General features: G+C 37.9%; 1 protein-coding gene across 4 annotated transcripts in view; it reads right to left on the bottom strand.

Annotated features, from left to right (window-relative positions):
- DTNBP1 (dystrobrevin binding protein 1) overlaps positions 1-25,229 on the bottom strand; it is a 159,857-nt gene that overhangs the window by 117,212 nt on the left and 17,416 nt on the right. For all 4 annotated transcript variants that reach the window (XM_036348411.1, XM_036348409.1, XM_036348412.1 and 1 more), the window contains exons 4-5: positions 16,852-16,912; positions 6,028-6,160 (exon numbers count right to left, since the gene is read on the bottom strand). In XM_036348411.1, coding sequence (XP_036204304.1) covers positions 6,028-6,160; positions 16,852-16,912 — 194 coding nt within the window. The remainder of the gene's footprint in view (positions 1-6,027; positions 6,161-16,851; positions 16,913-25,229) is intronic.

The following is a 25,229-nucleotide window of genomic DNA, read 5'->3' as shown; positions in this document are numbered from 1 at the left end:
AAAAAAAAAAAAGACTGTATCCTTTTATGTAATGATGTTTACTTTGAATTTATATTAGTTCACACAAACACTCCATCCATGCTTTTGTTCCGGCCCTCCGGTCCAGTTTAAGAACCCATCATGGCCCTAGAGTCAAAAAGTTTGCCCACCCCTGCACTAGGGAGAGGAAGCTGGGCATTGCTACGTGATGTCATTACCTGGTGCTCACAGTGACCATTTTGGGCTGGGCTAGGCTGTGGGCCACATTTTGCGCAATGGAGTCTTGGCAGCGTTGGCTGCAATTTGGTGGGTGTCATTCCAGGGTGGTGGCGGGGCCTGTGTCCCGCTTGGGGGAAGCCAAGTGTTGGTTTGTCAGCGCCAGGTCCGTAGTGCCATTTATTTTTAAATGGCCTGTCACTAGGGAGAGGAAGCTAGGCATTGCTACATGATGTCATTACCCAGCATCAACAGCCCACCATTTCCAGGCTAGGCTGGGTTGTGGGCTGCATTTTGTGCCATGCGGTCTTGGCTGCAATTTGGTGGGCTGTTGCTCCAGGTTGGTGGTGGGGCCTGTGTCCCATTTGGGGTAAGCAGAGTGTTGGTTTGTCAGCGCCAGGTCCGCAATGCCATTTCTTTTTATATGGCCAGTGCATATCATGGCAGCTCCTGTGTTGAGCGTCTGCCTGCTGGTGGTCAGTGTGCATCATAGCTACTGGTCGGACGGTGGGATAGGCACTTAAGCTTTTATATATATGCTAAAGGCCTGTTGCACGAAGAGATTCGTGCAATAGGCCTTCCCTTCTCCTGGCTGCCGGCACCGGTTTTCCTCCGGCACCCGGGACCCAGGCCTTCGTTCCAGCTGGAGCCGCCTTCCGTCCTCCGTCTTCGCGGCCCCAGCCAGAGCCACCTTCCGTCTTTGCGGCTCCGGCTCACCTTCAGTCTTCGTTCCAATGCTTGGAGCCTATGTATGCAAATTAACCGCCATCTTTGTTGGCGGTTAATTTGCATATCACGCTGATTAGCCAATGGGAGGCGTAGCGAAGGTACGGTCAATTACCCTGTTTGTCTATTATTAGATAGGACTAGCGGCCCGATGCACAAAGATTCATGCAAGAATGGGCCTTCCTTCCCCTGGCTGCCAGCACTGCCTGCGCTCCGGCCTGGAGCCACCTTTCTGCCTTCATTCCGGCCCAGAGCCGCCTTTCTGCCTTCCCACGCTGCCCAGAGGCCTTGAGTGGCTGGGGTAATGCAGAATGCCTCCATCATTGCCATGGTGACGACACAAGCATCCTGCCCCACCCCCGGCCACTTGGTGCCTGCATATGCAAATTAACCCACCATCTTTGTTGGGTTAATTTGCATACTCACTGCTGATTGGCTGGTGGGTGTTGTGAAGATACAGTCAATTTGCATCTTCCTCTTTTATTAGTGTAGATAAATAGGTGTATGTTTATAGAACTTACTCCAACAAATCTGGCTTCAAAATATTTTCTTCCTGTAAAGAATATCAGCACTAATTCCACTAAGCTTAAGTTGCTTATCTAAAAGTTACATTTCCAAAACATCTCTTTATGGGCTTATTGCAGGTCAACAAATACGAGGCCTCTTGAACTCCAGTTCTGACTTGCTGCTATCTTCTACAATCAGTCATTCATTACTAAAAAGAAATATCAGGCAAATAACAGCAACAGATTAAAACACAAAGATAGTATGTATTTCAAATGCTAATGTTTTCAGATCGCCAATAAATATAAAAACCAACCATCTTGATTTTAGAGGTATCTTCTAAGAAAACTGAACTCTCCAAAAAGAGCTCTAGATGGGTTAGACATATGTTAGAAAAAAAGATATAATTTAAATTATTTGGAAGTAATTATCATAATCTTTTAGCTTTAATTTGCCTTTGGTGGTTGAAGTCCTCAGATTAACAAAGATAGAAATCCTCAGATTAACAAATTCAAGTGAGCATTTGGGAAGCCCACCCCATTCATTTAAGAAGCCATGATGCAGTTTCTAAAGAGGAAGGTCATATATCACTAACTATAAAACTTTTTTCAGGATATTAGAATCCTAATTGAGAATGAAAATACAGTAATTTCTATTTTAAGAAAGATATATATAAACTGCATTTCCTAAGCAGAATTAACTATGAAAATAATTAGAGGAGTGGCAAATGCATTGAATCAACAGAGTGGTATCAAGCATATCTCTAAACAGAATTTACTCTAAGTTGGCAAAAAAAAAAAAGGGGGGGGGTTATCATAGAAGAATATCTTTGCAAAGAAATATACAACCAATGAAAAGCAAGCAACTCAAAGAGATGCAGGAACATAAATTAGCTAAAAGAAAGTGGCTGAAAAGAAAATGCAAAGTATCTTGGAGGCTATTTTTCCATCAGTTAGTTATCAAAGGCTTGAAAAGGATCATGCTTACACCCACGAAAAGGCAAAAATGCAGAGGGCAACCACAGTTATTTCACATTTCTCCTAAATCCCAGGATATTTTTTCCATAACCTCCCTTCAGAAATAACAAATAACTGACACCAGAAAAAAATTTTAACAGCCAGGGCTTTGTGAATACACTTCCCAAGGTCTACTGACACCTGTCATCCTAACTGCCTCATCCCCCAATGGGACTTATCACTATAGCTGGGATCCTGGATCCATACTGTATGTGACCCAGAGAAAATCACAGCCTCACCAAGGCTTACTTTCCTTCTCTGTAAAGTGGTGGTGGTGTGTGTGTGTGTGTGTGTGGGGGGGGGGGGGGTTGTAATACAACTAATTTTGTAGGGTTCATAGGAGGAGTAAAGCACCTAACAATCTGTGACATACAGGGTTATAATATTAGCTACTGTTATGAGCAACAGCATTCCAAATATCATCCAGGTAACTTTATTCACACAGAGGAAAAACAAACACCTGTTTTAGGATTTGCTAATTGTTTTGTAAATCACTTTTGTTTTGCTTTAAAAAAAAAGGGGGGGGGTGATACTGAAAAACAGGAAGAGATGTTAGAGTATTCTTACCTTCTTACCCATAAGACCTGATCAGGTTATTATTGATAGGTACTTATTTATTGCCATTTTAATTCTATATAGCTAGGTTTCTCTCTCTGTTTCTTCTCATTACAGCAGCCCCTTTAACATTTCTTGTAGTGCTGGCTTGGTGGTGATGTACTCCTTTAGCCTGTTTTTTTGTCTGGAAAGCTCTTTACTTGACCGTCTATTTTGAATAATAGTCTTGCTGGATATAGTAATCTTGGTCTCAGATCTTTGCTTTCCATTACCTTGAGTACTTCATGCCTTTGCCTTCTAGCCTGTAGAGTTTCTGATGAGAAATCAGATTTCAGCCTTATGGGAACTCCTTTGTAGGTAACAGTTTTCTTTTCTCTTGCTGCCTTTAAGATTTTTTGTCTTTAATTTTTGGCATTTTAATTATGATGTGTCTGGGCATGGGCCTGTTTGGGTTCTTCTTGCTTGGGGTTCTCTGTGCCTCCTGAACCTGTGTGACTTTTTCCTTTATCAGGTTAGGGACGTTTTCTGCCATTATTTCTTCAAACACGTTCTCCATTCCTTTCTCCCTTTCTGCCTCTTCTGCCACACCTGCTATTCTAATATTGTTATGTTTCACATTGTCCCACAGCACCCTTAAGCTGTCCTCCTACTTTTTAATTGTTTTTTTCTCTTTGGTTCTCTGATTGAGTGATATTTTCAACTCTCTCTTCTGATTCACTGATTCGATCCTCAGCTTCCCCTAATCTGCTGTGTATTCCTTTCAATGTGTTATTTGTGCTATGTCATTCTTTATTTCAAACTGTCTTTTTTTCATAGTTACTATATCTTTTTTCATGCTGTTGAGTATCTTTACATCATTACTCTGAACTCTGTTTCAGATAAATTTCTTATCTCTGCTTCATTTACCTCTTCTTCTGGAGAATTCCCTAGTTCTTTCATTTGGGGATTGTTTCTTTGTCTCCTCATTTTGGCTGTCTGTTTGGGTTTGTGACTATGTATTAGGTAGATCTTCTATATCTCTCAATCTCTAGTGCAGGACAGTGTTAAAGGTTGTTTCTCTCTAATTAGATCAGGCAAAGACTCAAAGCCTCCAGGGAAGGCCTCTGACTATGGACCAGTGATGGCGAACCTATGACACGCGTGTCAGAGGTGACATGCGATCTCATTTTTTTTGGTTAATTTTTCTTTGTTAGATGGCATTTAAATATATAAAATAAATATCAAAAATATAAGTCTTTGTTTTACTATGGTTGCAAATATCAAAAAATTTCTATATGTGACACGGCACCAGAGTTAAGTTAGGGTTTTTCAAAATGCTGACACTCCAAGCTCAAAAGGTTCGCCATCACTGCTATAGACTGATAGAGTTCCCAACTTGAATTGCCCCCCAGGCAATCCTCCTCAGGTGTGGTGAGAGTTTTTTTTTTTAACAGAGTGGGGCAGTTGCTTCTGCCTGAAGGCTAATTGTTCTTTTTAATCTCTTAAATGGCCTCAGGGCAAGGGTGTTTTCCAATAGGGTGTGTTTACTGTCTTCCCCTCAGGCAAGGCAAATGTCTATGTGGGAAAGATGTCCTCCGCTGCATGAGAGAATGACTCAGCCCAGGAAACTTGAGGTGTCTGCCTTCTGAGCTCTATCCCCCAAGTCTCCAGTACTGTCTTTTGCTCTCACAGCTCCAGTCCACTTCACCCTCCCTCTGCTGGAGCACAACGTGGGTGGCTCTACAGCAGTGGTTCTCAACCTTCTAGCCCTTTAAATACAGTTCCTCATGTTGTGACCCAACCATAAAATTATTTTCGTTGTTACTTCATAACTGTAATGTTGCTACTGTTATGAATCGAATTGTAAATATCTGATATGCAGGATGGTCTTAGGCGACCCCTGTGAAAGGGTCATTCGACCGCCAAAGGGGTCGCGACCCACAGGTTGAGAACCACTGCTCTACAGGGAATTTTGTGTATTGGCCCTTTAAGAGGGTGCTAGAATTTTCAGCTGTCACTCCCTGGCAGACAGACAAAAATATTCTTTAATCTGTGCTGGCGTATGCAAGGCTGGGATCACTCTAATGCTCAGCATGAGACACTTCAGGTGCCGAAGGAATTTCCGCTTTTATAACCCCAAAACTGTATAACCACACCACCTACTCAGAAATGCTATCTATTTCTGTCACACAACAGCCACCACCTGGTCACAAATGGTTGCTGCAAGCCTTAGCATAGCCTGCTTACAGTGTCTACATCTCTATACGGCCGGCTGGATATTCTATTGTGGAAACCAAGTAGCTGCTGGTTCTGAACAGATTATTAGCTCAAAACGTTATCTCCTCTGCAGATAGCTCCTAACCCTTACTTGACTAAGACCTCAAGCTTGGTTAGAAAGTAGTAAGCCATAATATTATCCTAGGATGTAGCATTGTCAAACATAAAAGTTAATTTTCTAAATATAAGCTCAAGAAATAAAGAATATCAGCAAAATTCATTGCAATAAAAAAAATTAAAAAAACCACCAAAAAAACATAAACTTCCACAAGGTACAAATTTAGTCAGATACCCTCTGGTAAGTGGCTTTATTTGATCTCTTTTCTGTTTGAAGAGAAAAAAAGCATACTGCAAGACATGATGCTCTAAGCAGACCTAAATTTAAAAGCACCAACTACCAGAGTATATACCGTAGTCAGGACAAAGTCACCCTAATCCGTTTTATTTGCCATACTTATACTTTTAACAGAGAGCTAATGTCACAAAGATAACCCTGTCAGTTTAAGAATAAAAAAAACCCATAATTGTGTTTCCTGAGCTGAACTGAGGCAGAAAAAGTTATTGATGTATATTTTAGAAATCATTTCTACACTTTAAATCATTTTCTGTCTAATCCTCGATCAGAATATGAAATTAACTAGAACATACCACTTTCTAAAAATTTCTGTTAACCAAGAATTTAATGTATTCTTAGAAAGCTTTGAAATTATACCAAGTCCGGTCCAAATTATTTTCATTCCTAAAGGTAATGTACAGATACGAACATGATACTTACTCAGATTTGCTGTCATGGATTCTAAATCTGCTATTAAACCGGGAAGCTGCTGAAGCTGCTCCTGTAACTCTATTAGGCTCGTCTTCTTTTTTTCCCAGTGTGCTGAAAGCATAACCACCTCGCTATCCACCAGCTGCAACACAAAAGAGGAAGGGTAAAGTAAAGCCAGATTTTAAGCACAAAGAAACTGTAGTCATCATAATGAGAGTTGGTTGATGTTGTCTTTAAAAACCCCTCTACTGACTGTAAGTCACAGGACACTAGAAAGAAGACTGAAGTTGTTTTCTTTCTTAGAAAACAACCAATTTAATATTCAGTATAGAAAACCTCAAATCACTGCTTGTCTCAGTGCATCTTAATCCAGAGAAGACGAAGTTCAGAAATGACCTTAGACATCACTTCTAAGTATACCCTTTTTTTAAGTAAACCCTGAATTTGAAAATCCAAATCTAGAAAAATAAAACAAAAAACTACCACTAACGACTGAAAAGAAAACAAACAAAAACAACTCAAAACATAATTGCTAGGTAATTATTTGCTCTTTACAAAAGGAATTCTTTACAGAAATGCATTTAGAATATACAGATTCCATGTAGAATATACAGATTCCATTTACATTTAACAGGAACAGATTGCATAAGGTAAATGGTACTTTTATATGAAGAAATTATTGAGGCAACTGATCAATTCCAGAAAAAGAAAAGAAGGATTTGTGTTAACAAAGAAGTAATTCAGATGTAAAATATTAGGGTAATAGCAGGGTGGTGCAATATTAGACTAGTCTAAAATAATTCTAATTTCTTTTCCTAAAGATGTGAAGAAAATGACAGACATCAGTTTCTCCCAGACAATTATGTTTTGCTCTTAACACAGTGGTAGGGGAAAGAGCTTAGAATAAGATTTAGAAGGAGCAAGGAGAGGTCATCTTTTGAAAACATCACCAATGATAAGAAAGGATTGTGAAAGATACCCACACAGAAATATAATATAAAGATGGCAAAATTCACTGTATAACAAAAAAATGCATTTGAATTTTATATGTAAATCAGGGTTCACAGTTAAGTTACAGTTTAAAAAAAAGATAATTTACATGTCCCAAGATTAAGTAAGAGTCTTCATAAGTTGAAACATGAACACAACTGATTCTTACTGAATATCTCTAAAGAAAGAGCTTTAGAGGAATAAAAATAACAAAATAAGATATGAAATTATTTGTATATTGAACTACATTGTTTCTATATTTTAATAATGTAGGAAATTCACAACATTGAAGGAGAGAACTAAGCTACAATAAAAAGGTCAGAAAGCTACCTAGTTTTCTCACTCTATCCCCAGTTCTCATACCTCCCCACTGTTTTTCAACCCACACTGAAAGAATAACCACATCATCTCTCACCTAAAGCCTCAACTGAGCTGGAAAGGTGACACCACGCTTTATTCAAGTGGCATTCTCATAAATGTTGTATATTTAAAATGCCTATTGGCCCGGCTCAGTTGGTTGAACATCATCCCATGCATCAGGAGGTCACAGGTTAGATTCCCAGTCTGGGCACATGCCTGGGTTGCAGGCTCAATCCCTAGTAGGGGGAGTGCAGGAGGCAGCCGATCAATGTTTCTCTCTCACTAGTGTTTCTAACTCTCTTTCCCACTTCCTATCTCTGAAATCAATAAAAATATTTTTTATTTATTTTTATTTTTTTTTAAATATATTTTATTGATTTTTTACAGAGAGGAAGGGAGAGAGATAGAGAGTTAGAAACATCGATGAGAGAGAAACATCGATCAGCTGCCTCCTGCACATCTCCCACTGGGGATATGCCCGCAACCCAGGCACATGCCCCCGACCGGAATCGAACCTGGGACCCTTCAGTCCGCAGGCCGACGCTCTATCCACTGAGCCAAACCGGTTTTGGCAATAAAAATATTTTATTGTCTACCAGTTTTTAAATGATCCTTAAGAGTAGTTTTAAAAATACTGAGCAATAAAAAAAAATGCCAGTCTTCATAGGCAAGTTGTGATGTAACCACCATCAGGAAACTAAGGCTTGAAACAAGGATCTGTGTTCAGAAAATTCATTTAAAATAGTCAACAAGCCCTGGGTGGGTAGTTCAGTTGGTTAGATACACCAAGGCTGCAGGTTTGACCCCTGAACAGGGCACGTACAAGAATCAACCAATGAATGCATAAATAAGTGAAATGACAATGTTCCCCCCCCTCTATAAAATCAACAAATAAAAAAAATTTAAATAAAATAGTCAACAAACTTCTACAGAACATCTACTATCTGCCAAGCATTGTTTTAGGCACTAGAAATATAATGGTGAATAAAACAAGAAAAAAAATTCTGCCCTCTTTAGTGCTTATATTCTCATAGCAGGTCTCACAAACTCTCTTAGCTTCAGTATTAAACTCTGAAAAAAAATATCCTATATCACAAGGTTGACTTGAGGATAAACAATATATTTTTCCTGGTTCATGGAATACCTTTTAAAAAGCCTGTGAAATTACCCTGGCTGGGTGGTTCAGTTGGTTGGAGTGTTGCCAGTACACCAAAAGGTTGCGGGTTTGATTCTCAGTCAGGGCACATACCTAGGTTGTGGGTTTGATCCTCCATTGGGAGGTATACAGGAGGCAACCCATTGATGTTTCTCTCTCTCTCTCCCTTTTCCTTCCCGTCTCAAAAAAAAAAAAAAAAAGAGAGAAGAAAAAGAAAAAAGAAAGGCTGTTAATCTTAGTTACTCTGGTTAGTTAGGTTAATAGCTTGAAAAACCTAGAATAAACAATTTTTAGATATTAGCCATTTCTTACTGGAAATTAAAATGCAACATTTAAATATTAAACTTAACTACAGTCTAGTTCAATCCTTCCACAAAATTAAAAGTTATAGCCTAAACATAAAATATAAGAAGTGTTTATGGAAAGAATATATCAAAATACACTAAAATGTTGTTTTCATTTAAAAGAGTGGAAGGTTGAATAGCTTTTCAGAAATCATCATTATTAATAATTATGTAATAACTAGAGGCCCAGTGCACAAAATTAGTGCATGGGTAGGGTCCCTAGGCCTGGCTGGCGATCAGGACTGACCTGTGGGGCAACCAGTGGGGCAATCAGGGGGCCCTGCTTGCACCTGCCTTGGCTGGCCTGGCGCTGTCTGCTTGCCAGCCCCGCCCCCTGCCGCTACCGCCAGTTGGGGCCTGCGGGCTGGGGGCAGCTCCTGTGTTGAGTGTCTGCCCCCTTGTGGTCAGTGCACACCACAGCGACCGGTCGTTCTGCCGTTAGTTCGATTTGCATATTAGGGTTTTATATAGATAGATACTAAAACATTCTGAGCATTTTCTATGTTCCAGGTCCTGTACTAAGCAATTTACATGTATCATCTCATTTAAGCCACATAACAACCTTGTATACTAAGCACTACTACCACCTTCATTTTATAAATGAAGAAACCGAGCACAATGAAGCTAAATCACTTTCCCAAGGGCCACAGTGGAACTAGACTCAATCCCAGGGATTTTGACACTTTAAGTTCATACCCTTAAATCAATGTTCAGGGGACTGTACTATATGGGTTTAAAAAGGAAGAAGAAAAGTGAAAAACTAGCAAAAAGAAAGCGTTCTGCAAAACTGTACTTAAACTTTACTAAATGATAAGAAATGAGCTACCTCCAGAAGGCCTATGTTTTTACTTGGTCCATATTTCTGAATAAACCCAGATTCAACACCAGGAAATCAAGTTTAAGGAGGAAGACAAACCCATAGTGCTTCATTCCAAAATTCCTTCTGGCAGACACTGAAGTTAGATGGAAAAAAAAAAAGCAGGGAACACCAATGATTTACAAAATGGCTAACAATAGGACCTTACTGTGTACAAATCTTGACAGTTCAGAGAGTGGGGGATATATTAGTTCATATGATTTCCATACTACTTTGTTTGGTAAGCAGGGTAAGTGGTGGAAACTAATTTCATATAGGAGGAAACTAAAACAGAGAGATTAATTTATGTGCCCAAGGCCAACATGTATTCATGCAGAAACTAGGATTTCTAACACCCAGTCAGGTCACCTTTTACCACAGGCAGAGCAGATCCACGCTGGAAGAGTGAAGCATGTCCAACTTAACCAGCTTACACATCAAATTATTAAACAAAAAATGATTCTTAAGAGTTTAATTTGAAGGCAAGCAAATATTTCACAATAGAAATTACAAGCAAATAATGTACTGTAAGTCTAACTTTAAAAAGTTGCCCTCAGAGTCTAACCCCTAAGTCAATATTAACTATATATTCATTTACATATTGCTAAAAGGAGAAAAAACGTCAAAGAACTTGAAAAAAAAATTGTAGAAAAAGCTTAGACAATAAAGTTACCATTGACCACAGTTATTTGTCTTCTAAGATATTGCCCTAAATTTCAAGACTATATAGTAAGGTTTAGCTTTAAATTAGATGAGTATAAAATAATTTGTCAAACAGGATTGAATTGCTCTTAAGTATACTTGCCCTGGTAGGATCAAACAGGTTAAAGACCACCAAAGACTTTTGAGCATGGTCTGACAAAATAAACACATGACAGGCTTAACACTATACATATTAAAGCCATACATTTTTTAAGGCCTGAGAGAGAGGCAGAGGCAGAGGCAGGGCAGAAGGGGTCAATAGGGAAAACAAGGGGGACATCTGTAATACTCTCTACAATAAAGATAAATTTTAAAAAATAAAGTTATACATTTTAAATATTTACATACATCTCAACAATACATCAGAGGGCTTTAAAATTTTTTCATTTTTAAAGTTGAGTAATACATTTCTGGAGAGTAATAGAGGCACTTTTGATTAGATGTGGATCTTAAAATAACCAAGTACTCAACTATGAAAAAATTTCCCCAAATAGCATAAATCCAACAATAGGTCTTATAGAAATTTCTTTCTCCTTTATTTATTTTATTATGAAATACTTCTTTCAATCAAAAGAATAATTTTTGTTAAAGATCCTCTACAGGATATAATCTTAATTGCATGTTGTTTGTGGGATTCATCCACGCTGATAAATGTAGGGATAGTAGTTTATTAATGTTCACTGCTGTATGGTATTTGATTTTTATAAAGAATATAATTTATTCTGTAGATCAGAATAAACGAGGCATGCAGCCCACTGGCCACAAGTTTGGCATGCTTGCTGTAGATGGACTTAGGGACTACCTAAAGTTTCAACAGAACCTGCTACAATATTCTTATACAAATCTCCTGGTGCACACAAGCAAGTTTCACATGTGAGTCAGAGATGTGTCTAAGTTATTGCTCTTATCTCCCAGAGTGGCTTGACAGGACTTGGGGTAATTAAACTCCCCCCAGCCAAATCATTGCTGACTTCAAGTAGCCTCATCTTTATACTACACGAGAGGTCCAGTGCACAAAAATCGTGCACGAGTAGGGTCCCTAGGCCTGGCCTGTGATCAAGGCCAATCAGGTTCCCTGCCTCCCTATCTCCTCCTTCCCTCGCCACCCATGCAGCGCACCCCACCGCTACCACTGGTTGCCAGCCATGTTCTGCACTGCTCCCCTGGTGATCAACACATGTCATAGCGAGCGATCGAACTCCAGGTCTCCCAGTCGGACTCCTGAGGGGACATTTGCATATTAGCCTTTTATATATATAGACTAGAGGCCCAGTGCACGCATTCATGCACCAGTGGGGTCCCTCAGCCTGGCCTGCGGGATTGGGCTGAAACCAGCTCTCCAACATCCCCCAAGGAGTCCCAGATTGCGAGAAGGTGCAAGCCAGGCCAAGGGACCCCATGGGTGCATGATTGAGGCCAGGGAGGGATGCGGAAGGTTGGTCAACTGGGGAGGGACCGCAGGAGGGCTCCAGGGCATGTCCAGCCTGTCTCGCTCAGTCCCAATCAGCCAGACCCCAGCACCAAGCTAACCTACTAGTTGAAGTGTCTGCCCCCTGGTGGTTAGTGCACATCATAACAACTGGTTGACCAGTCGACTGCCCCCTGATGGTCAGTGCACATCATAGTGACTGGTCAACCGGTTAACTGTCTGCCCCCTGGTGGTCAGTACATGTCATAGTGAGTGGCTGAATGGCCTTAGCATATCATTAGCATATTACGCTTTGGTTGAACGGATGACTGAACACTTAGCATATTAGGCTTTTATTATATCAGATAGTAAATAGATGATATCATACCAACATTACCAGAGAAAATGTGTGCCATACCAATATTATTGGGGGAAGCTTGGGACACAATACTCAAAATAACCCTAGGAAGGGAAATTGTTTGAAAGATAGGTGCCATTTTAGCTTCCACTTATTGCCAACTCATTTTTTTCTAATGTGATTGTGCCAATGGATTTACACTACCTAGTTCAAGTTGTTCCTCATGATGTTTCTTCCAAGGGAAGAAACAAAACTATCTTCTGCAAATAATAACAGTCTGCCCAGAAAACTCAAGGCTTAAATTTTTGATAATCTAAGGAGTATAAATTTGTGGTTTTAATTTGTATTTCCTTGATTATTATTAAAATTTGAATAAATCCTCATGTTTATTGGCCACTCCCATATTTTTTCTTCTATAAAATGCCAGGTCCTACTGCTTGCTTTTCTGTTGGGTTACTGTTCTGTTTTTATTGGTTTGTAGGGGTTGTTCACATTTTCTGAACACCTGTACTATGTTTCATGAATTGCTTAATATTTTAATGATTTTAATAGAAGCTTTGATAAAAATTATCAATATTTGTTTCTATGGTTGGTGCTTTTTATGCCTTAAGAAATCTTTTTCTATCCTGAGGTCTTAATGCTCTTCTATTTTCTAAAATATGTATAGTTTTCTTTTTACATTTAAAGTATAATGGAATCAAGGTCTTTTTTATTTTTATTTATTTTACTTATTTTTATTTTTTAAATCTTTTTAAAAATTGATTTCAGAGAGGAAGAGGGAGAGAGAGATAGAAACATCAATGGTGAGAGAGAATCTTTCATCGGCTGCCTCCTACATGCCCCACACTGGTGATTGAGCCCGCAACCTGGGCAACCCTGACCAGGAATCGAACCGTGATCTCCTGGTTCATAGGTAGACACTCAACCACTAAGCCATGTTAGCCAAGCTCAAGTGTGTATTTTTAAAGGTAAACAACATTTTTTGCTGATTTCAGAATATTAGTGATTTTATTTTCCCTATGATAGAACAGGGCAGCCATAATAAAAAAATCTTCAGTTAAAATTGACCTGCATTCAAAATAAAACACAGATGTAGAAGAATTTAAATCAAGGTCTTTAACTACTTTTATCCAACAATATACTGGAGATTCTCCCCAGTGTAAAAAGACAAGAAGAAATGAAAGTTGTGAAGATTAAAAGGAAGAAACAAAACCTACCATCTGCACAAAAGAATTCCCACCCCCAGACACAAATTATAAGAATAAGTGGATTTAGCAAAATGGTTAAATATGAGGTCAATATACAGCAAGTCAAAAACTGCAGGTTTGGTAGATAGCAGTACAAAGACATTATCTTCTATTAAAACCCTGCTAAATGTTTTACTCTGAGTAGATACCTAATTTTACTGAACATATTTTCTGCATCTGATGATCATATATTTTTCTCCTTTAATGTGTTAATGTGGTCAATTACATTTAAAAGACTTTCTAATGTCAAACCAACCTCTTCTTTTAAATTTTTACTGATTTCAGAGAGAAAGGATGAGGGAAAGAGAGACAGAAACATCAATGATGAGAAAGAATCATTTATTGGCTGCCTCCTGCACACTCCACACTGAGGATCAAGCCCGCAACCCGGGCATATGCCCTGACCAGGAATTGAACTGTGACTTCCTGGTTTATAGGTCGACACTCAACTATGAGCCACACCAGCTGGGCTCAAACCAACCTCTTAATCCTGGAATGAACGTGGTATATTTTGTTTTTTATGCTTTGCTGAATTTGTCTGTCAATATAGTCAAGCACTGCAGAATGTGTCCTAGGCAGAATGTCTTTTGTTTTTCATTCAGTATTCACAAGACATATAATAATCAATACGAAGATTTGCTTAACATTTATATAGGAAAACTTTATATTTAAGCAAGATACACATTTTAAAACAATTATGAGAAGATTTTGAAATTACATTTAAAATACAATTGTTAGAATATGATAATCACAAGACAGTTTTGAGGAGTACATCCATAAAGGAGACACGTGCCTTGCATGTTGCTAGTGTTGAGAGGCCACACAACTGCACACAAACAACTGTTTGTTAATAACTATATCAAAAGTTCGGTAATCAGAAAACTATGTTTTAAGCATTTTACATCTTAACAGATTGTTAGCCACCCATGTATAGACATAGACATATTGCTTGTTTTAAATATACTTTAGAAAGTTGGTTGAGGGTTTGGGGTTGACATGTAACATATTGTAACTTTTCAAATTTAGAATATAAGAAATAGGTTCCTGGTTAGTGTTTTCACAAACCACCTGATTTTCAAAAATTGATTAAAGTTAAGTGAGAGATGATGCTATTTCTATTCTTCACAAATTAACCTTAAAATTCTGCCCTCCATATTTAACTTTAAAATCTGAGGTTAGTCAATATTAATACATACTCCATAAATAGTACAAGGACTTTAGGTCCTTTAACTCCGATAACCTGCCTTCTGGATTACATTCTATTGTTATCCAGTACTTTTGTTCTATCTTTTTTAATCCCACCAATTAGATAACTGATATATAGAGATAGATAGATATATAGATATAGATATATAGATATAGGTATAGATATAGATATATAGATATAGTTAGATATAGATATAAATTATTGTCTGTTTAGATTTATCTTTGGTCTACCATTTTCTTCCTCCTTATTCCTTCCTATATCTCAGGTCTATCTTCCAAAATTATTTTAATTTATCCTGAAATACATTCTTTAGAAATTCCTTTATTGGGCATCTGTTGATAGAAAACTTCTTTGTAGGTCTAAATCTTACTCTGGTTCTGATGACTCTCAAACTTTTTGGTAATATATTAGAGTAATTGCTAATTTTTGTGTGGAGGTGGTGGTGAGAAATTAACCTGTAGGAACCTTTTAGGTTTACAAAGTTTCATCCATGTAGAATTTGTGTTTGGGTCTGATGGGTGTCAAGAAGCACAGTCACCTGTGGCCCTTTCATATATTAATGTAGTGGTTCCAAGATCATGCAGGACATATACATTAGAGCCCCACACTCATGTGAGGTCAAGACCCTGGTAACAAATCCAAAAAGGAGACTACGTTTATTCAAACTTGTCATAAAGACAGACAGATTTCATCCCTGTTGTCTCCTTTTGCCAACAGGAAGCTTTTCTTTTTTTCCTAGCACAACTTTCACTGAGGGATGTAGCCACTTCAAAGATCTAAGAGCTTTAGGCAGGAGTCAGGTTCAGTTCCTCCTCCAGTGGTTCTCAACCTTCCTAATGCCGCGACCCTTTAATACAGTTCCTTATGTTGTGGTGACCCCCCCAACCGTAAAATTATTTTCGTTGCTACTTCATAACTGTAATTTTGCTACTGTTATGAATCATAATGTAAATATCTGATATTCAGGATGTATTTTCATTGTTCGCTACCCACAGGTTGAGAACCGCTGTAAGTCTCCTATTCCCATATATCTCTAAAGCTTTTGTTTTAGTATTTGACCACAGCTTCCATGGTTTTGTTTTGTTTTTAGCCACTCTGATTTTATTTCCTTTTTCATTTGTTTTTGGCATGTTAGAATCTCCCTTAATTTTTGTGAGCTTAAGGCATTTAAAAAAATGCTTTTAATCTATCCAGCATTTAAGTGTTTTATAACCAGAAGACTTTCAAAGTACCTAATCTACCTTATGGCCAAAATCCTAATCCACCCACCCACCCCCCACTTTTCAGTAATTTCTCAAAGAAACACTAATGACTGAATTTCATATGTATTATTCTGTTCTATATAACTATTACAGTTTCACTAATGTAGGTAAATGGTAAAGAAAGTCAGTCTAAATTAATTTAACATCAGAATCACAAAAGTGTCTTTAAAAAGAAGTAAGTTTGATTGGCATTACTAGCACAGATTATTTGATCTTGGCTAAAGCTCTAAGTACATGCACCAAATAATTTTAATTATAAGTCACATATATTCATTATATACTCTATACATAGTGCTAGAGAATAGTTTGATCTTCTAAGTGAATTAAGGCTGACACCCCTGAAATTTTATATTTATTTGCTAAGCAAATTAGTGATTTTAGGTAGCTTGAGCAAAGTTAAGCTTTTGTCCAAATAATAAGACATTCTTAAATAGTGGGTAAAAAGAAATTACACACTGTAATTTACATATGCAAAGACATTAGACTCAAATACCTCGATGAAACAAGTATTTACTTGTGACTTGAGAATAAAAGTCAAACTCTCTAAGCCTAATTAAACTACCTGACTGAGATATTATGAAAATGTGCTTTATATCGAGTTTCATAATTGCTAAATTCAATTTCAGATATCCTGAAAAACATTTTAATATAAATTTAATTTCTTAAAAACTAGCATATCCCACAAGTACAAGATTAACCAATAATTCTTTTTTGTCTATATATTTATTGATTTTTTACAAAGAGGAAGGGAGAGAGATAGAGAGTTAGAAACATCGATGAGAGAGAAACATTGATCAGCTGCCTCCTGCACACCTCCTACTGGGGATGTGCCCGCAACCAAGGTATGCCCTTGACCAGAATCGAACCTGGGACCCTTCAGTCCGCAGGCCGATACTCTATCCACTGAGCCAAACCAGTCAGGGCATAACCAATAATTCTTTACCTCTCCAGCACTCGCACATTCCTTGGCTCTTTTGTGAAGTGCAGCCCATGTATCTTCATACCTAAGAAAAGCAAAAAAAAATATTCAAAATGCAAAAATTAATTCAAAATTTTAATGTTTTAAAACATTTAAAAATACTATTTAAAGATGAGCCTAGAACATCCTATGGTGTCTGAAAAGAAAAGCTCAAAAAATAATGGGGATATGTCATAAGGATACAGAAGTCAACTTGAAGGGGCTTCTAATGGTCAAATCTGGGAGAATTTGAGCAACACAATACATAATGGTAGTATTGGGTTATTAATTCAAAGAATTAAACAAACATCCATGAGTTTATAGTAATTTAAATAAATAACTAATTAAAAGATAAGACAGAAAGTCGATGAAACAAAAATTTGGTTCTTCAAAAAGATGAACAAATTTAAACCTTTAGATAGACTTATTAAATAGAAGACTCAAATAAAATTAGAAACAAAAGGGAGACAATTATCAATTCTACAGAAATAAAAAGGATAAGAGAGTACTATCGATAATTGTATGTAAAAAATTAGATGACCTAGATGAAATGAATTCCTAGAAATGCAAAACCTACCAAGACTGAATCCCAAAGAAACAGAAAATATGAACAGACCCATAATTAGTAAGGAGAATGGATCAGTAATAAAAAACCTACCTCCTGAACAATGATGCATCAAAAAGAAATTAAAAGACAAAACATTTACCTTGAGACAAAAAATAGGGACATAACATACCAAAACATATGCAGCAAAAGCAGTTCTAAGAGGGAAATTCATAGCAATAAACACCCACATTGAGAAGAAAGACCCAAAATAAAGAACAAACTGAGCTGAAGCTAATAGAAGGAAGGAAATAATAAAGATCAGAGCAGAAATAAAAGAAATTTAAAAAAAAAAAACAGAAAAAAATTATCCAAACTATTAGTTGGTTCTTTGAAAAGATAAAATTGACACCTTTCACTAGATTCACCAAGGAAAGAAAGAGAGGACTAAAATCAACAAAATTATAAATGAAAAAGGAGATATTTCAACTAACACCCCAGAAATATAAAGAATCATAAGAGGCTAGTATGAACAACTACGTGCCAACAAACTGGACAACCTAGGAAAAAATGGAAAAAAATCTTAGAACCATACAAATTATCAAGACTCAGTCAAGAATAAATAGAAAGGCTAAACAGACTAATTACTAGTAAGGAGGTTGAATCAGTAATCAAAATGTCTCAATCACGAAAAGTCCAGGAACAGATGGCTTCATTGGTGAATTTTACCAAACATTTAAAACAGAATTAATGTAAGTCCTTTTCACTCTGTTCCAAAAAGTATCAAAAAGGAGGAACACTCAAACTAATTTTGCAAAGCCAGCATTACCCTGATACCAAAGGCAAAAAAGGACACTATCAGAAAAGAAAATTATAGGCCAATATCCCTGATGAATATAGATGTAAAAATTCTCAATAAAATCTTAGCAAACCAAACTCAGCAGCACATCAAAAGGATCATTCTCCATCATCAAGTGGGATTTATATATATGATGCAAGCATGGTTCAATATCCATAATCAGTGTGATACATCACATTAATGAAATGAACGGGGGGGAAAAATCATATTATCATCTCAACAGACACAAAAAACAACATTTGACAAAATTCAACATCTGTTCATAATAAAAACTCAACAAATTAGGTACAGAAAGAATGTATCACAATACAATGGCCATACAAGATAAGCCCATAGCTAACATCCTATTCAATGGTGAAAGGTCGAAAGCTTTTCTTCTCAGATCAAGAGCAAGACTCGGATGTCCACTCTCACCATTCACACTAATTACAATATCTACAAAACAAGCAAACAAACAAATAAAAACTTCCCAAAAATAAGTTTTGGTGAGGATGTAGAGAAAAGGGAACTGCTATGCACTGTTGATGGGAATGTAAAATAGTGCAGCTGCTATGTTAAACAGTGTAATGGTTCTTCACAAAATTAAAAATAGAATTACCATATGATACAGCAACTTCACTTCTAGTATGTACCCCCAAAACTAAAAGCAGGTCTAGCAGAGATATCTGTGTGCCCATGTTCATAGCAGCATTATTAACAATAGCCAAAAGGTGGAAGCAACCCAAATGTTCGTTAGTGGATGAACGCAAAGGCAAAACATGATGTACAGTCACAAATCACTTAACAATGGGGATATATTCTGAGAAATGCGTTGTTGGGTGATTTTGTTGTACAAACATGATAGAGTGCACTGACTCATATCTAGATGTTAAGTCCACTACACACCTAGGCTATGCAATATAGCTTATTGCTCCTACACTACACAAATCTGGTACAGCATGCTACTGTACTAAATACTATAGACAACCATAACACAGTGGTATTTGTGTATCTCAACAGATCTAAATGTAGAAAAAGTACACTAAAAATATGGTATAAAAATAAAAATGTATGGAGCTTGCAGGACTGGAAGTTGCTCTGGGTGAGTCAGTGAGTGAAAGTGAAGGTCTGGGACATTGCTGTGCATTACTATAGATAGACTTTATAAACATTGTCCCCAAAGCCCTCCTCCTGCTTCTTTCTAAAAGAGTCAGAAATAGAACATCAAAGCTGTCAATGCTGCTCCATGATCAGAGATGTAGGCTGGACTGATTGGAAATATCAAGGGGAAACTGCCTGGGTTTAAAGCACAGATCACCACAATAGTCACTGTCAGGAGGGAGTGAAAGGTGGCCTGAGATTAATAGGAATAAGAAATCAAGACGGAAAGATAAAGGAACATAGGGGATTGTCATGGCAATGTGGTTTTGGCTATTGCATGTAGGAGCAGTGGTCAGATTAAGGGACTATGTGGTATTCATAAAAAAAAAGAAAAAGGAAAAGGGGGTATTTAAATGGAGAGGGCATAAAACCAAGGACTCAATATTTTGAACTTGGAAACTTGTTTTTGTTATCATTGACCCTATCTGGCACAAAAAGTGCTTGCTCTCTGGCATTGAACTGATAGAAGAAATTAAACTTATATTTGCTTTACAGCATTACAGCCTGAAAACAGTTCCAAAGTACAGGAACACTACCACAGAAAGCTTTACTAAAGTGGCAGTGGTACTCAATATTGGCATACCTCAGACCATCGCAATAAAGCCAGTTATAATCTTTTCTCCAATGGAGGGCTTTGCCTTCAATTTGCAAAAAAATGCAACATTCGTGAAGTACAATAAAGTGAAGCACAATAAAACAAGGTCTACCTCTATTTGTTAAGGTAGCTCCTGTGGACCTGGGTCCTTGTACAAGATCTTAGGTACTTGTACAAGATCTTAGGTCCTCAACAAAGTATTTACAACAATGTCCTCTGAAGACTATCACACTAGAAGTGGGAGGGCTGTAGCACCCTCTGAATATGTAGCACTGGGGGAACAGGGTCCTCTGTGCTGAAACAGGTCAGAGGCTGACTGATTGGGATATAATCTATGCATTTCAAATTGAGGTTTTGTGAATGAGAGGAAATCTATTGCCAAGCCCCACAGATACTGCTCCTGTCCAAGTAAAAAAAAAAAAAAATTCCTCCCGAACCACATATCCTTCCATTTCTTACAAGAAATTCAACTCCATCATAATCTTAAGAGACCACTATATATGCTGTCAGTCATTGACTGAAACATCGTTATGCAGCACATGACTGTACACTTCCAATTAAGTATTATTCAGCCTTGAAAAGGAAGAAAATTCTGACATAAGCCCTACAACATGGACAGATCTTGATAACATTATGCTAAGTGAAATAAGCCAATCACAAAAAGACAAATATTGTACAAGTTCATTTATATGAGGAACTTAGAGTATTAATCAAAGTCATAGAAAATAGAATGACAACTATCAGAGGCAACTGGAAGGAGACAATGAGGAGTTATTGTTTAATAGGTAGATTTTCAGTTTTGCAGGATGAAAAGTTTTGGGAATTGGATGCACAACAGTGTGAAAGTACTTAACACTACTGAATTGTACACTTAAAAATGGTTAGGCCTGGATGGTGTAGCTTAGTCACCATAGGTTGAGCGTCAACCTATGAACCAGAGGTCAGGGTTTGATTCCCAGTCAGGACACATGCCCGGGTTGTAGGCTTGATCTCCAGTAGGGGGCATGCAGAAGGCAGCCAATCCATGATTCTCTCTTACCACTGATGTTTCTATTCCTCTCTCCCTCTCCCTTCCTTTCTGAAATCAATAAAAAAATACATATATTTTAAAAATGGTTAAGATAAATTTTATGTTATATGTATTTTATCACAAATTTTTAAAAATTTAAAAACTATTATTTAGATATCTGCTTTTTAAAAAATGGCTTTTCCTCTACTTAAGTATTAGTTCTAAAGAGAAAAGACTTTCAGTGCAATGAATGACACATTATAGACATCTTCCTATGATTGTAAATTTTTCATATTAAGTCCGAAAATGTACTCCACCCTAAAAATAACTACCACACACAAAAGTCTAAACCTCCAAAATAAATATTTCAATAAAGTTCTTTCAACTAAATCATTAAATTTAAAAAATAAAGATAAAATGTAAATAGTAAACAGTATACCTCTGACTAGATTTTACTATACCTTCTTTCAGGTTCACATATGTTCTTCACTCAACAAAACCAAGCAGGAAATTAATATCAAATTGAGCACTTTCATTTCAGAGAAGAAAAGGAAAATCTCTAGATTTAGCAACCATAAAAAGAAACCCAGTAAAAATGAGAAAAGAGTCCTAGCCAGTTTTGCTTAATGGATAGAGATCAGCCTGTGGACCAAAAGGTCCCAGGTTTGATTCCTGTCAAGGGCAGGTACCTTGGTTGTAGGCTCCTCCCTGGCCCAGGCCCTGGTCTGTTGGGGCCATGCAGGAGGCAACCAATTGATGAGTTTCTCTCACATTGATGTTTCTCTCTTTCTTTCCCTCTCTGTTCCTCTCTCCCTGAAAATCAATGGAAAAATATCCTCAGGTGAGGATTAACAAACAAACAAATGAAAAAAGATAAAGCAAAATGTAGGTGTACATGACTGTGTCATTATAAATGCAGGTAAGAATTATACACCAATAATGAACTCACAGAAAGAGAAACTGAAAAAACAATCCCATTTATCATTGTACCAAAAAAATTAAGATATCTAGGAATAAAATTAACTAAGGAGGTAAAAGACCTGTACTCAGAAAACTACAAGACATTGAAAAAAAAAAAAAATAGAGGAAGACATAAACAAATGGAAGAACATACTGTGTTCATGGACTGGTAGAATCATTAAAATGTCCATACTATCCAAAGCAATTTATAAATTCAATGCAATCCCCATTAAAATACCAACGGCATATTTCACAGACCTAAAACAAACTCTCCAAAAATTCATCTGGAATAAAAAAAGACCTCGAATAGCCACAGCAATCCTGAGAAAGAAGAAGAAAGTTGGAGGGATCACAATACCAGATATCAAGCTATATTACAAAGCCACGGTTCTCAAAACTGCCCGGTACTGGCACAAAAACAGACAGACATATAGGCCAATGGAACAGAACAGAGAACCCAGAAATTGACCCAAGCCATTTTGCTCAATTAATATTTGACAAAGGAGGCAAGAACATACAATGGAGTCCAGACAGTCTCTTCAATAAATGGTGTTGGGAAAATTGGTCAGATACGTGCAAAAAAATGAAACTAGATCACCAACTTACACCATACACAAAAACAAACTCAAAATGGTTAAAGGACTTAAATATAAGATGGGAAACCATAAAAATCTTAGAAGACTCGATAGGCAGCAAAATATCAGGCATATGTTGTAGCAATATCTTTACAGATACAGGTCCTAGGGCAATGGAAACTAAGGAGAAAATAAACAAATGGGACTACATCAAAATAAAAAGCTTCTGCACAGCAAAAGAAACCATCAACAAAACAATAAGAAAGCCCACTGCATGGGAGAACATATTTGCCAATGTTATCTCCAATAAAGGTTTAATCTCCAAAATTATAGGGAACTCATACAATTTAACAAAAAGAAGATAAACAGAGAACCAAGATGGCGGCATAGGTTAACGCTGGAGTTTGCTGCTTTGAACAACTACTTCAAAAGTGAAACCAAAAAACGGAAGGGACATCACCCAGAACCACAGGAACGCTGGCTGAGTGGAAGTCCTACAACTAGGAGGAAAGAGAAACGCATACGGACACTCAGAGGAGGCACAGTGCTGAAGTCAAATTCTGAGGTGCGGAGTGCCTGGAGCGGGCTGGCGGCGGAGGGCGCGGTTGGCGTTTTCAATCGGGAGGGAGTCGCAGAATCTGAGCTCCAAATCCGGGCGAGTCTTTAGGGACCCAGACTCAAACGGGAGAAGCGGGACTGTCTGGCTTCGGTCAGAGCGAGTGCAGCTTTCTCTCCGAGCTTCGCAGCGGGTGCTGGGACTCAGAGAGGCAGAGCCCCTGGGGACAGGACTGAGAGCCGCCATAACTGCTCTCTCTGGCCCACCCTGTTGATCCTGTGCGACCCGCCCCGCCCAAGCCCTGCACAGAGGCATTTGCCGGATAGCCTCAGGCCAAGGCTAGATTAGCACCTCCCTAGAGGACAGAAGTTCTCTCACTGCTGACACAGCAGATTCTCATAGCCACTTGGCCTGGAGGTCAAACCCTCCCTGGAATTAGCTACAACAATCAAGATTTAACTATAAGACTGCAAACAAAGACCACTAGGGGGTGCAGCAAGGAAGCATAACAAAATGCGGAGACAAAGAAACAGGACAAAATTGTCAATGGAAGATATAGAGTTCAGAACCACACTTTTAAGGTCTCTCAAGAACTGTTTAGAAGCCGCCGATAAACTTAATGAGATCTACAAGAAAACTAATGAGACCCTCGATCTTATATTGGGGAACCAACTAGAAATTAAGCATACACGGACTGAAATAACGAATATTATACAGACTCCCGACAGCAGACCAGAGGAGCACAAGAATCAAGTCAATGATTTGAAATGCGAGGAAGCAAAAAACACCCAACTGGAAAAGCAAAATGAAAAAAGAATCCAAAAATGCGAGGATAGTGTAAGGAGCCTCTGGGACAGCTTCAAGCGTACCAACATCAGAATTATAGGGGTGCCAGAAGATGAGAGAGAGCAAGATATTGAAAACCTATTTGAAGAAATAATGACAGAAAACTTCCCCCACCTGGTGAAAGAAATGGACTTACAAGTCCAAGAAGCGCGGAGAACCCCAAACAAAAGGAATCCAAAGAGGACCACACCAAGACACATCATAATTAAAATGCCAAGAGCAAAAGACAAAGAGAAAATCTTAAAAACAGCAAGAGAAAGAAACTCAGTTACCTACAAGGGAATACCCATACGACTGTCAGCTGATTTCTCAACAGAAACTTTGCAGGCCAGAAGGGAGTGGCAAGAAATATTCAAAGTGATGAATACCAAGAACCTACAACCAAGATTACTTTATCCAGCAAAGCTATCATTCAGAATTGAAGGTCAGATAAAGAGCTTCACAGATAAGGAAAAGCTAAAGGAGTTCATCACCACCAAACCAGGATTATATGAAATGCTGAAAGGTATCCTTTAAGAAGAGGAAGAGGAAGAAAAAGGTAAAGATACAAATTATGAACAACAAATATGCATCTATCAACAAGTGAATCTAAGAATCAAGTGAATAAATAATCTGATGAACAGAATGAACTGTTGATTATAATAGAATCAGGGACATAGAAAGGGAATGGACTGACTATTCCTGGGGGGGAAAGGGGTGTGGGAGATGCGGGAAGAGACTGGACAAAAATCGTGCACCTATGGATGAGGACAGTGGGTGGGGAGTGAGGGCGGAGGGTGGGGCGGGAACTGGGAGGAGGGGAGTTATGGGGGGGAAAAAAAAGAGGAACAAATGTAATAATCTGAACAATAAAGATTTAATTAAAAAAAATAAAAAAAAATAAAAAAAGAAGATAAACAATCCAATAAAAAAAAAATGGGCAAAGGACCTAAATAGACACTTTTCGAAAGAGGACATACAGAAGGCCAAGAGACATATGAAAACATGCTCAAAGTCACTAATCATCCAAGAGATGCAAAACAAAACGACCATGAGGTACCATCTCACACTTGTCAGAATGGCTATCAACAAATCAACAAATGACAAGTGCTGGAGAGGACGTGGAGAAAAAGGAATCCTCCTGCACTACTAGTGGGAATGCAGACTGGTGCAGCCACTGTGGAAAACAGTATGGAGTTTCCTCAAAAAATTAAAAATGGAACTCCCATTCGATCCAGTAATCCCACTTTTGGGAATATATCCCAAGAAATCAGAAACACCAGTCAGAAAGGACATATGC

The sequence above is a fragment of the Myotis myotis genome, unplaced genomic scaffold (genome assembly GCF_014108235.1).
Source record: "Myotis myotis isolate mMyoMyo1 unplaced genomic scaffold, mMyoMyo1.p scaffold_m19_p_2, whole genome shotgun sequence".
Taxonomy (NCBI): domain Eukaryota; kingdom Metazoa; phylum Chordata; class Mammalia; order Chiroptera; family Vespertilionidae; genus Myotis; species Myotis myotis.
Note: the sequence above shows the minus strand (reverse complement) of the source record. Positions and strands in the feature narration are given on the sequence as shown.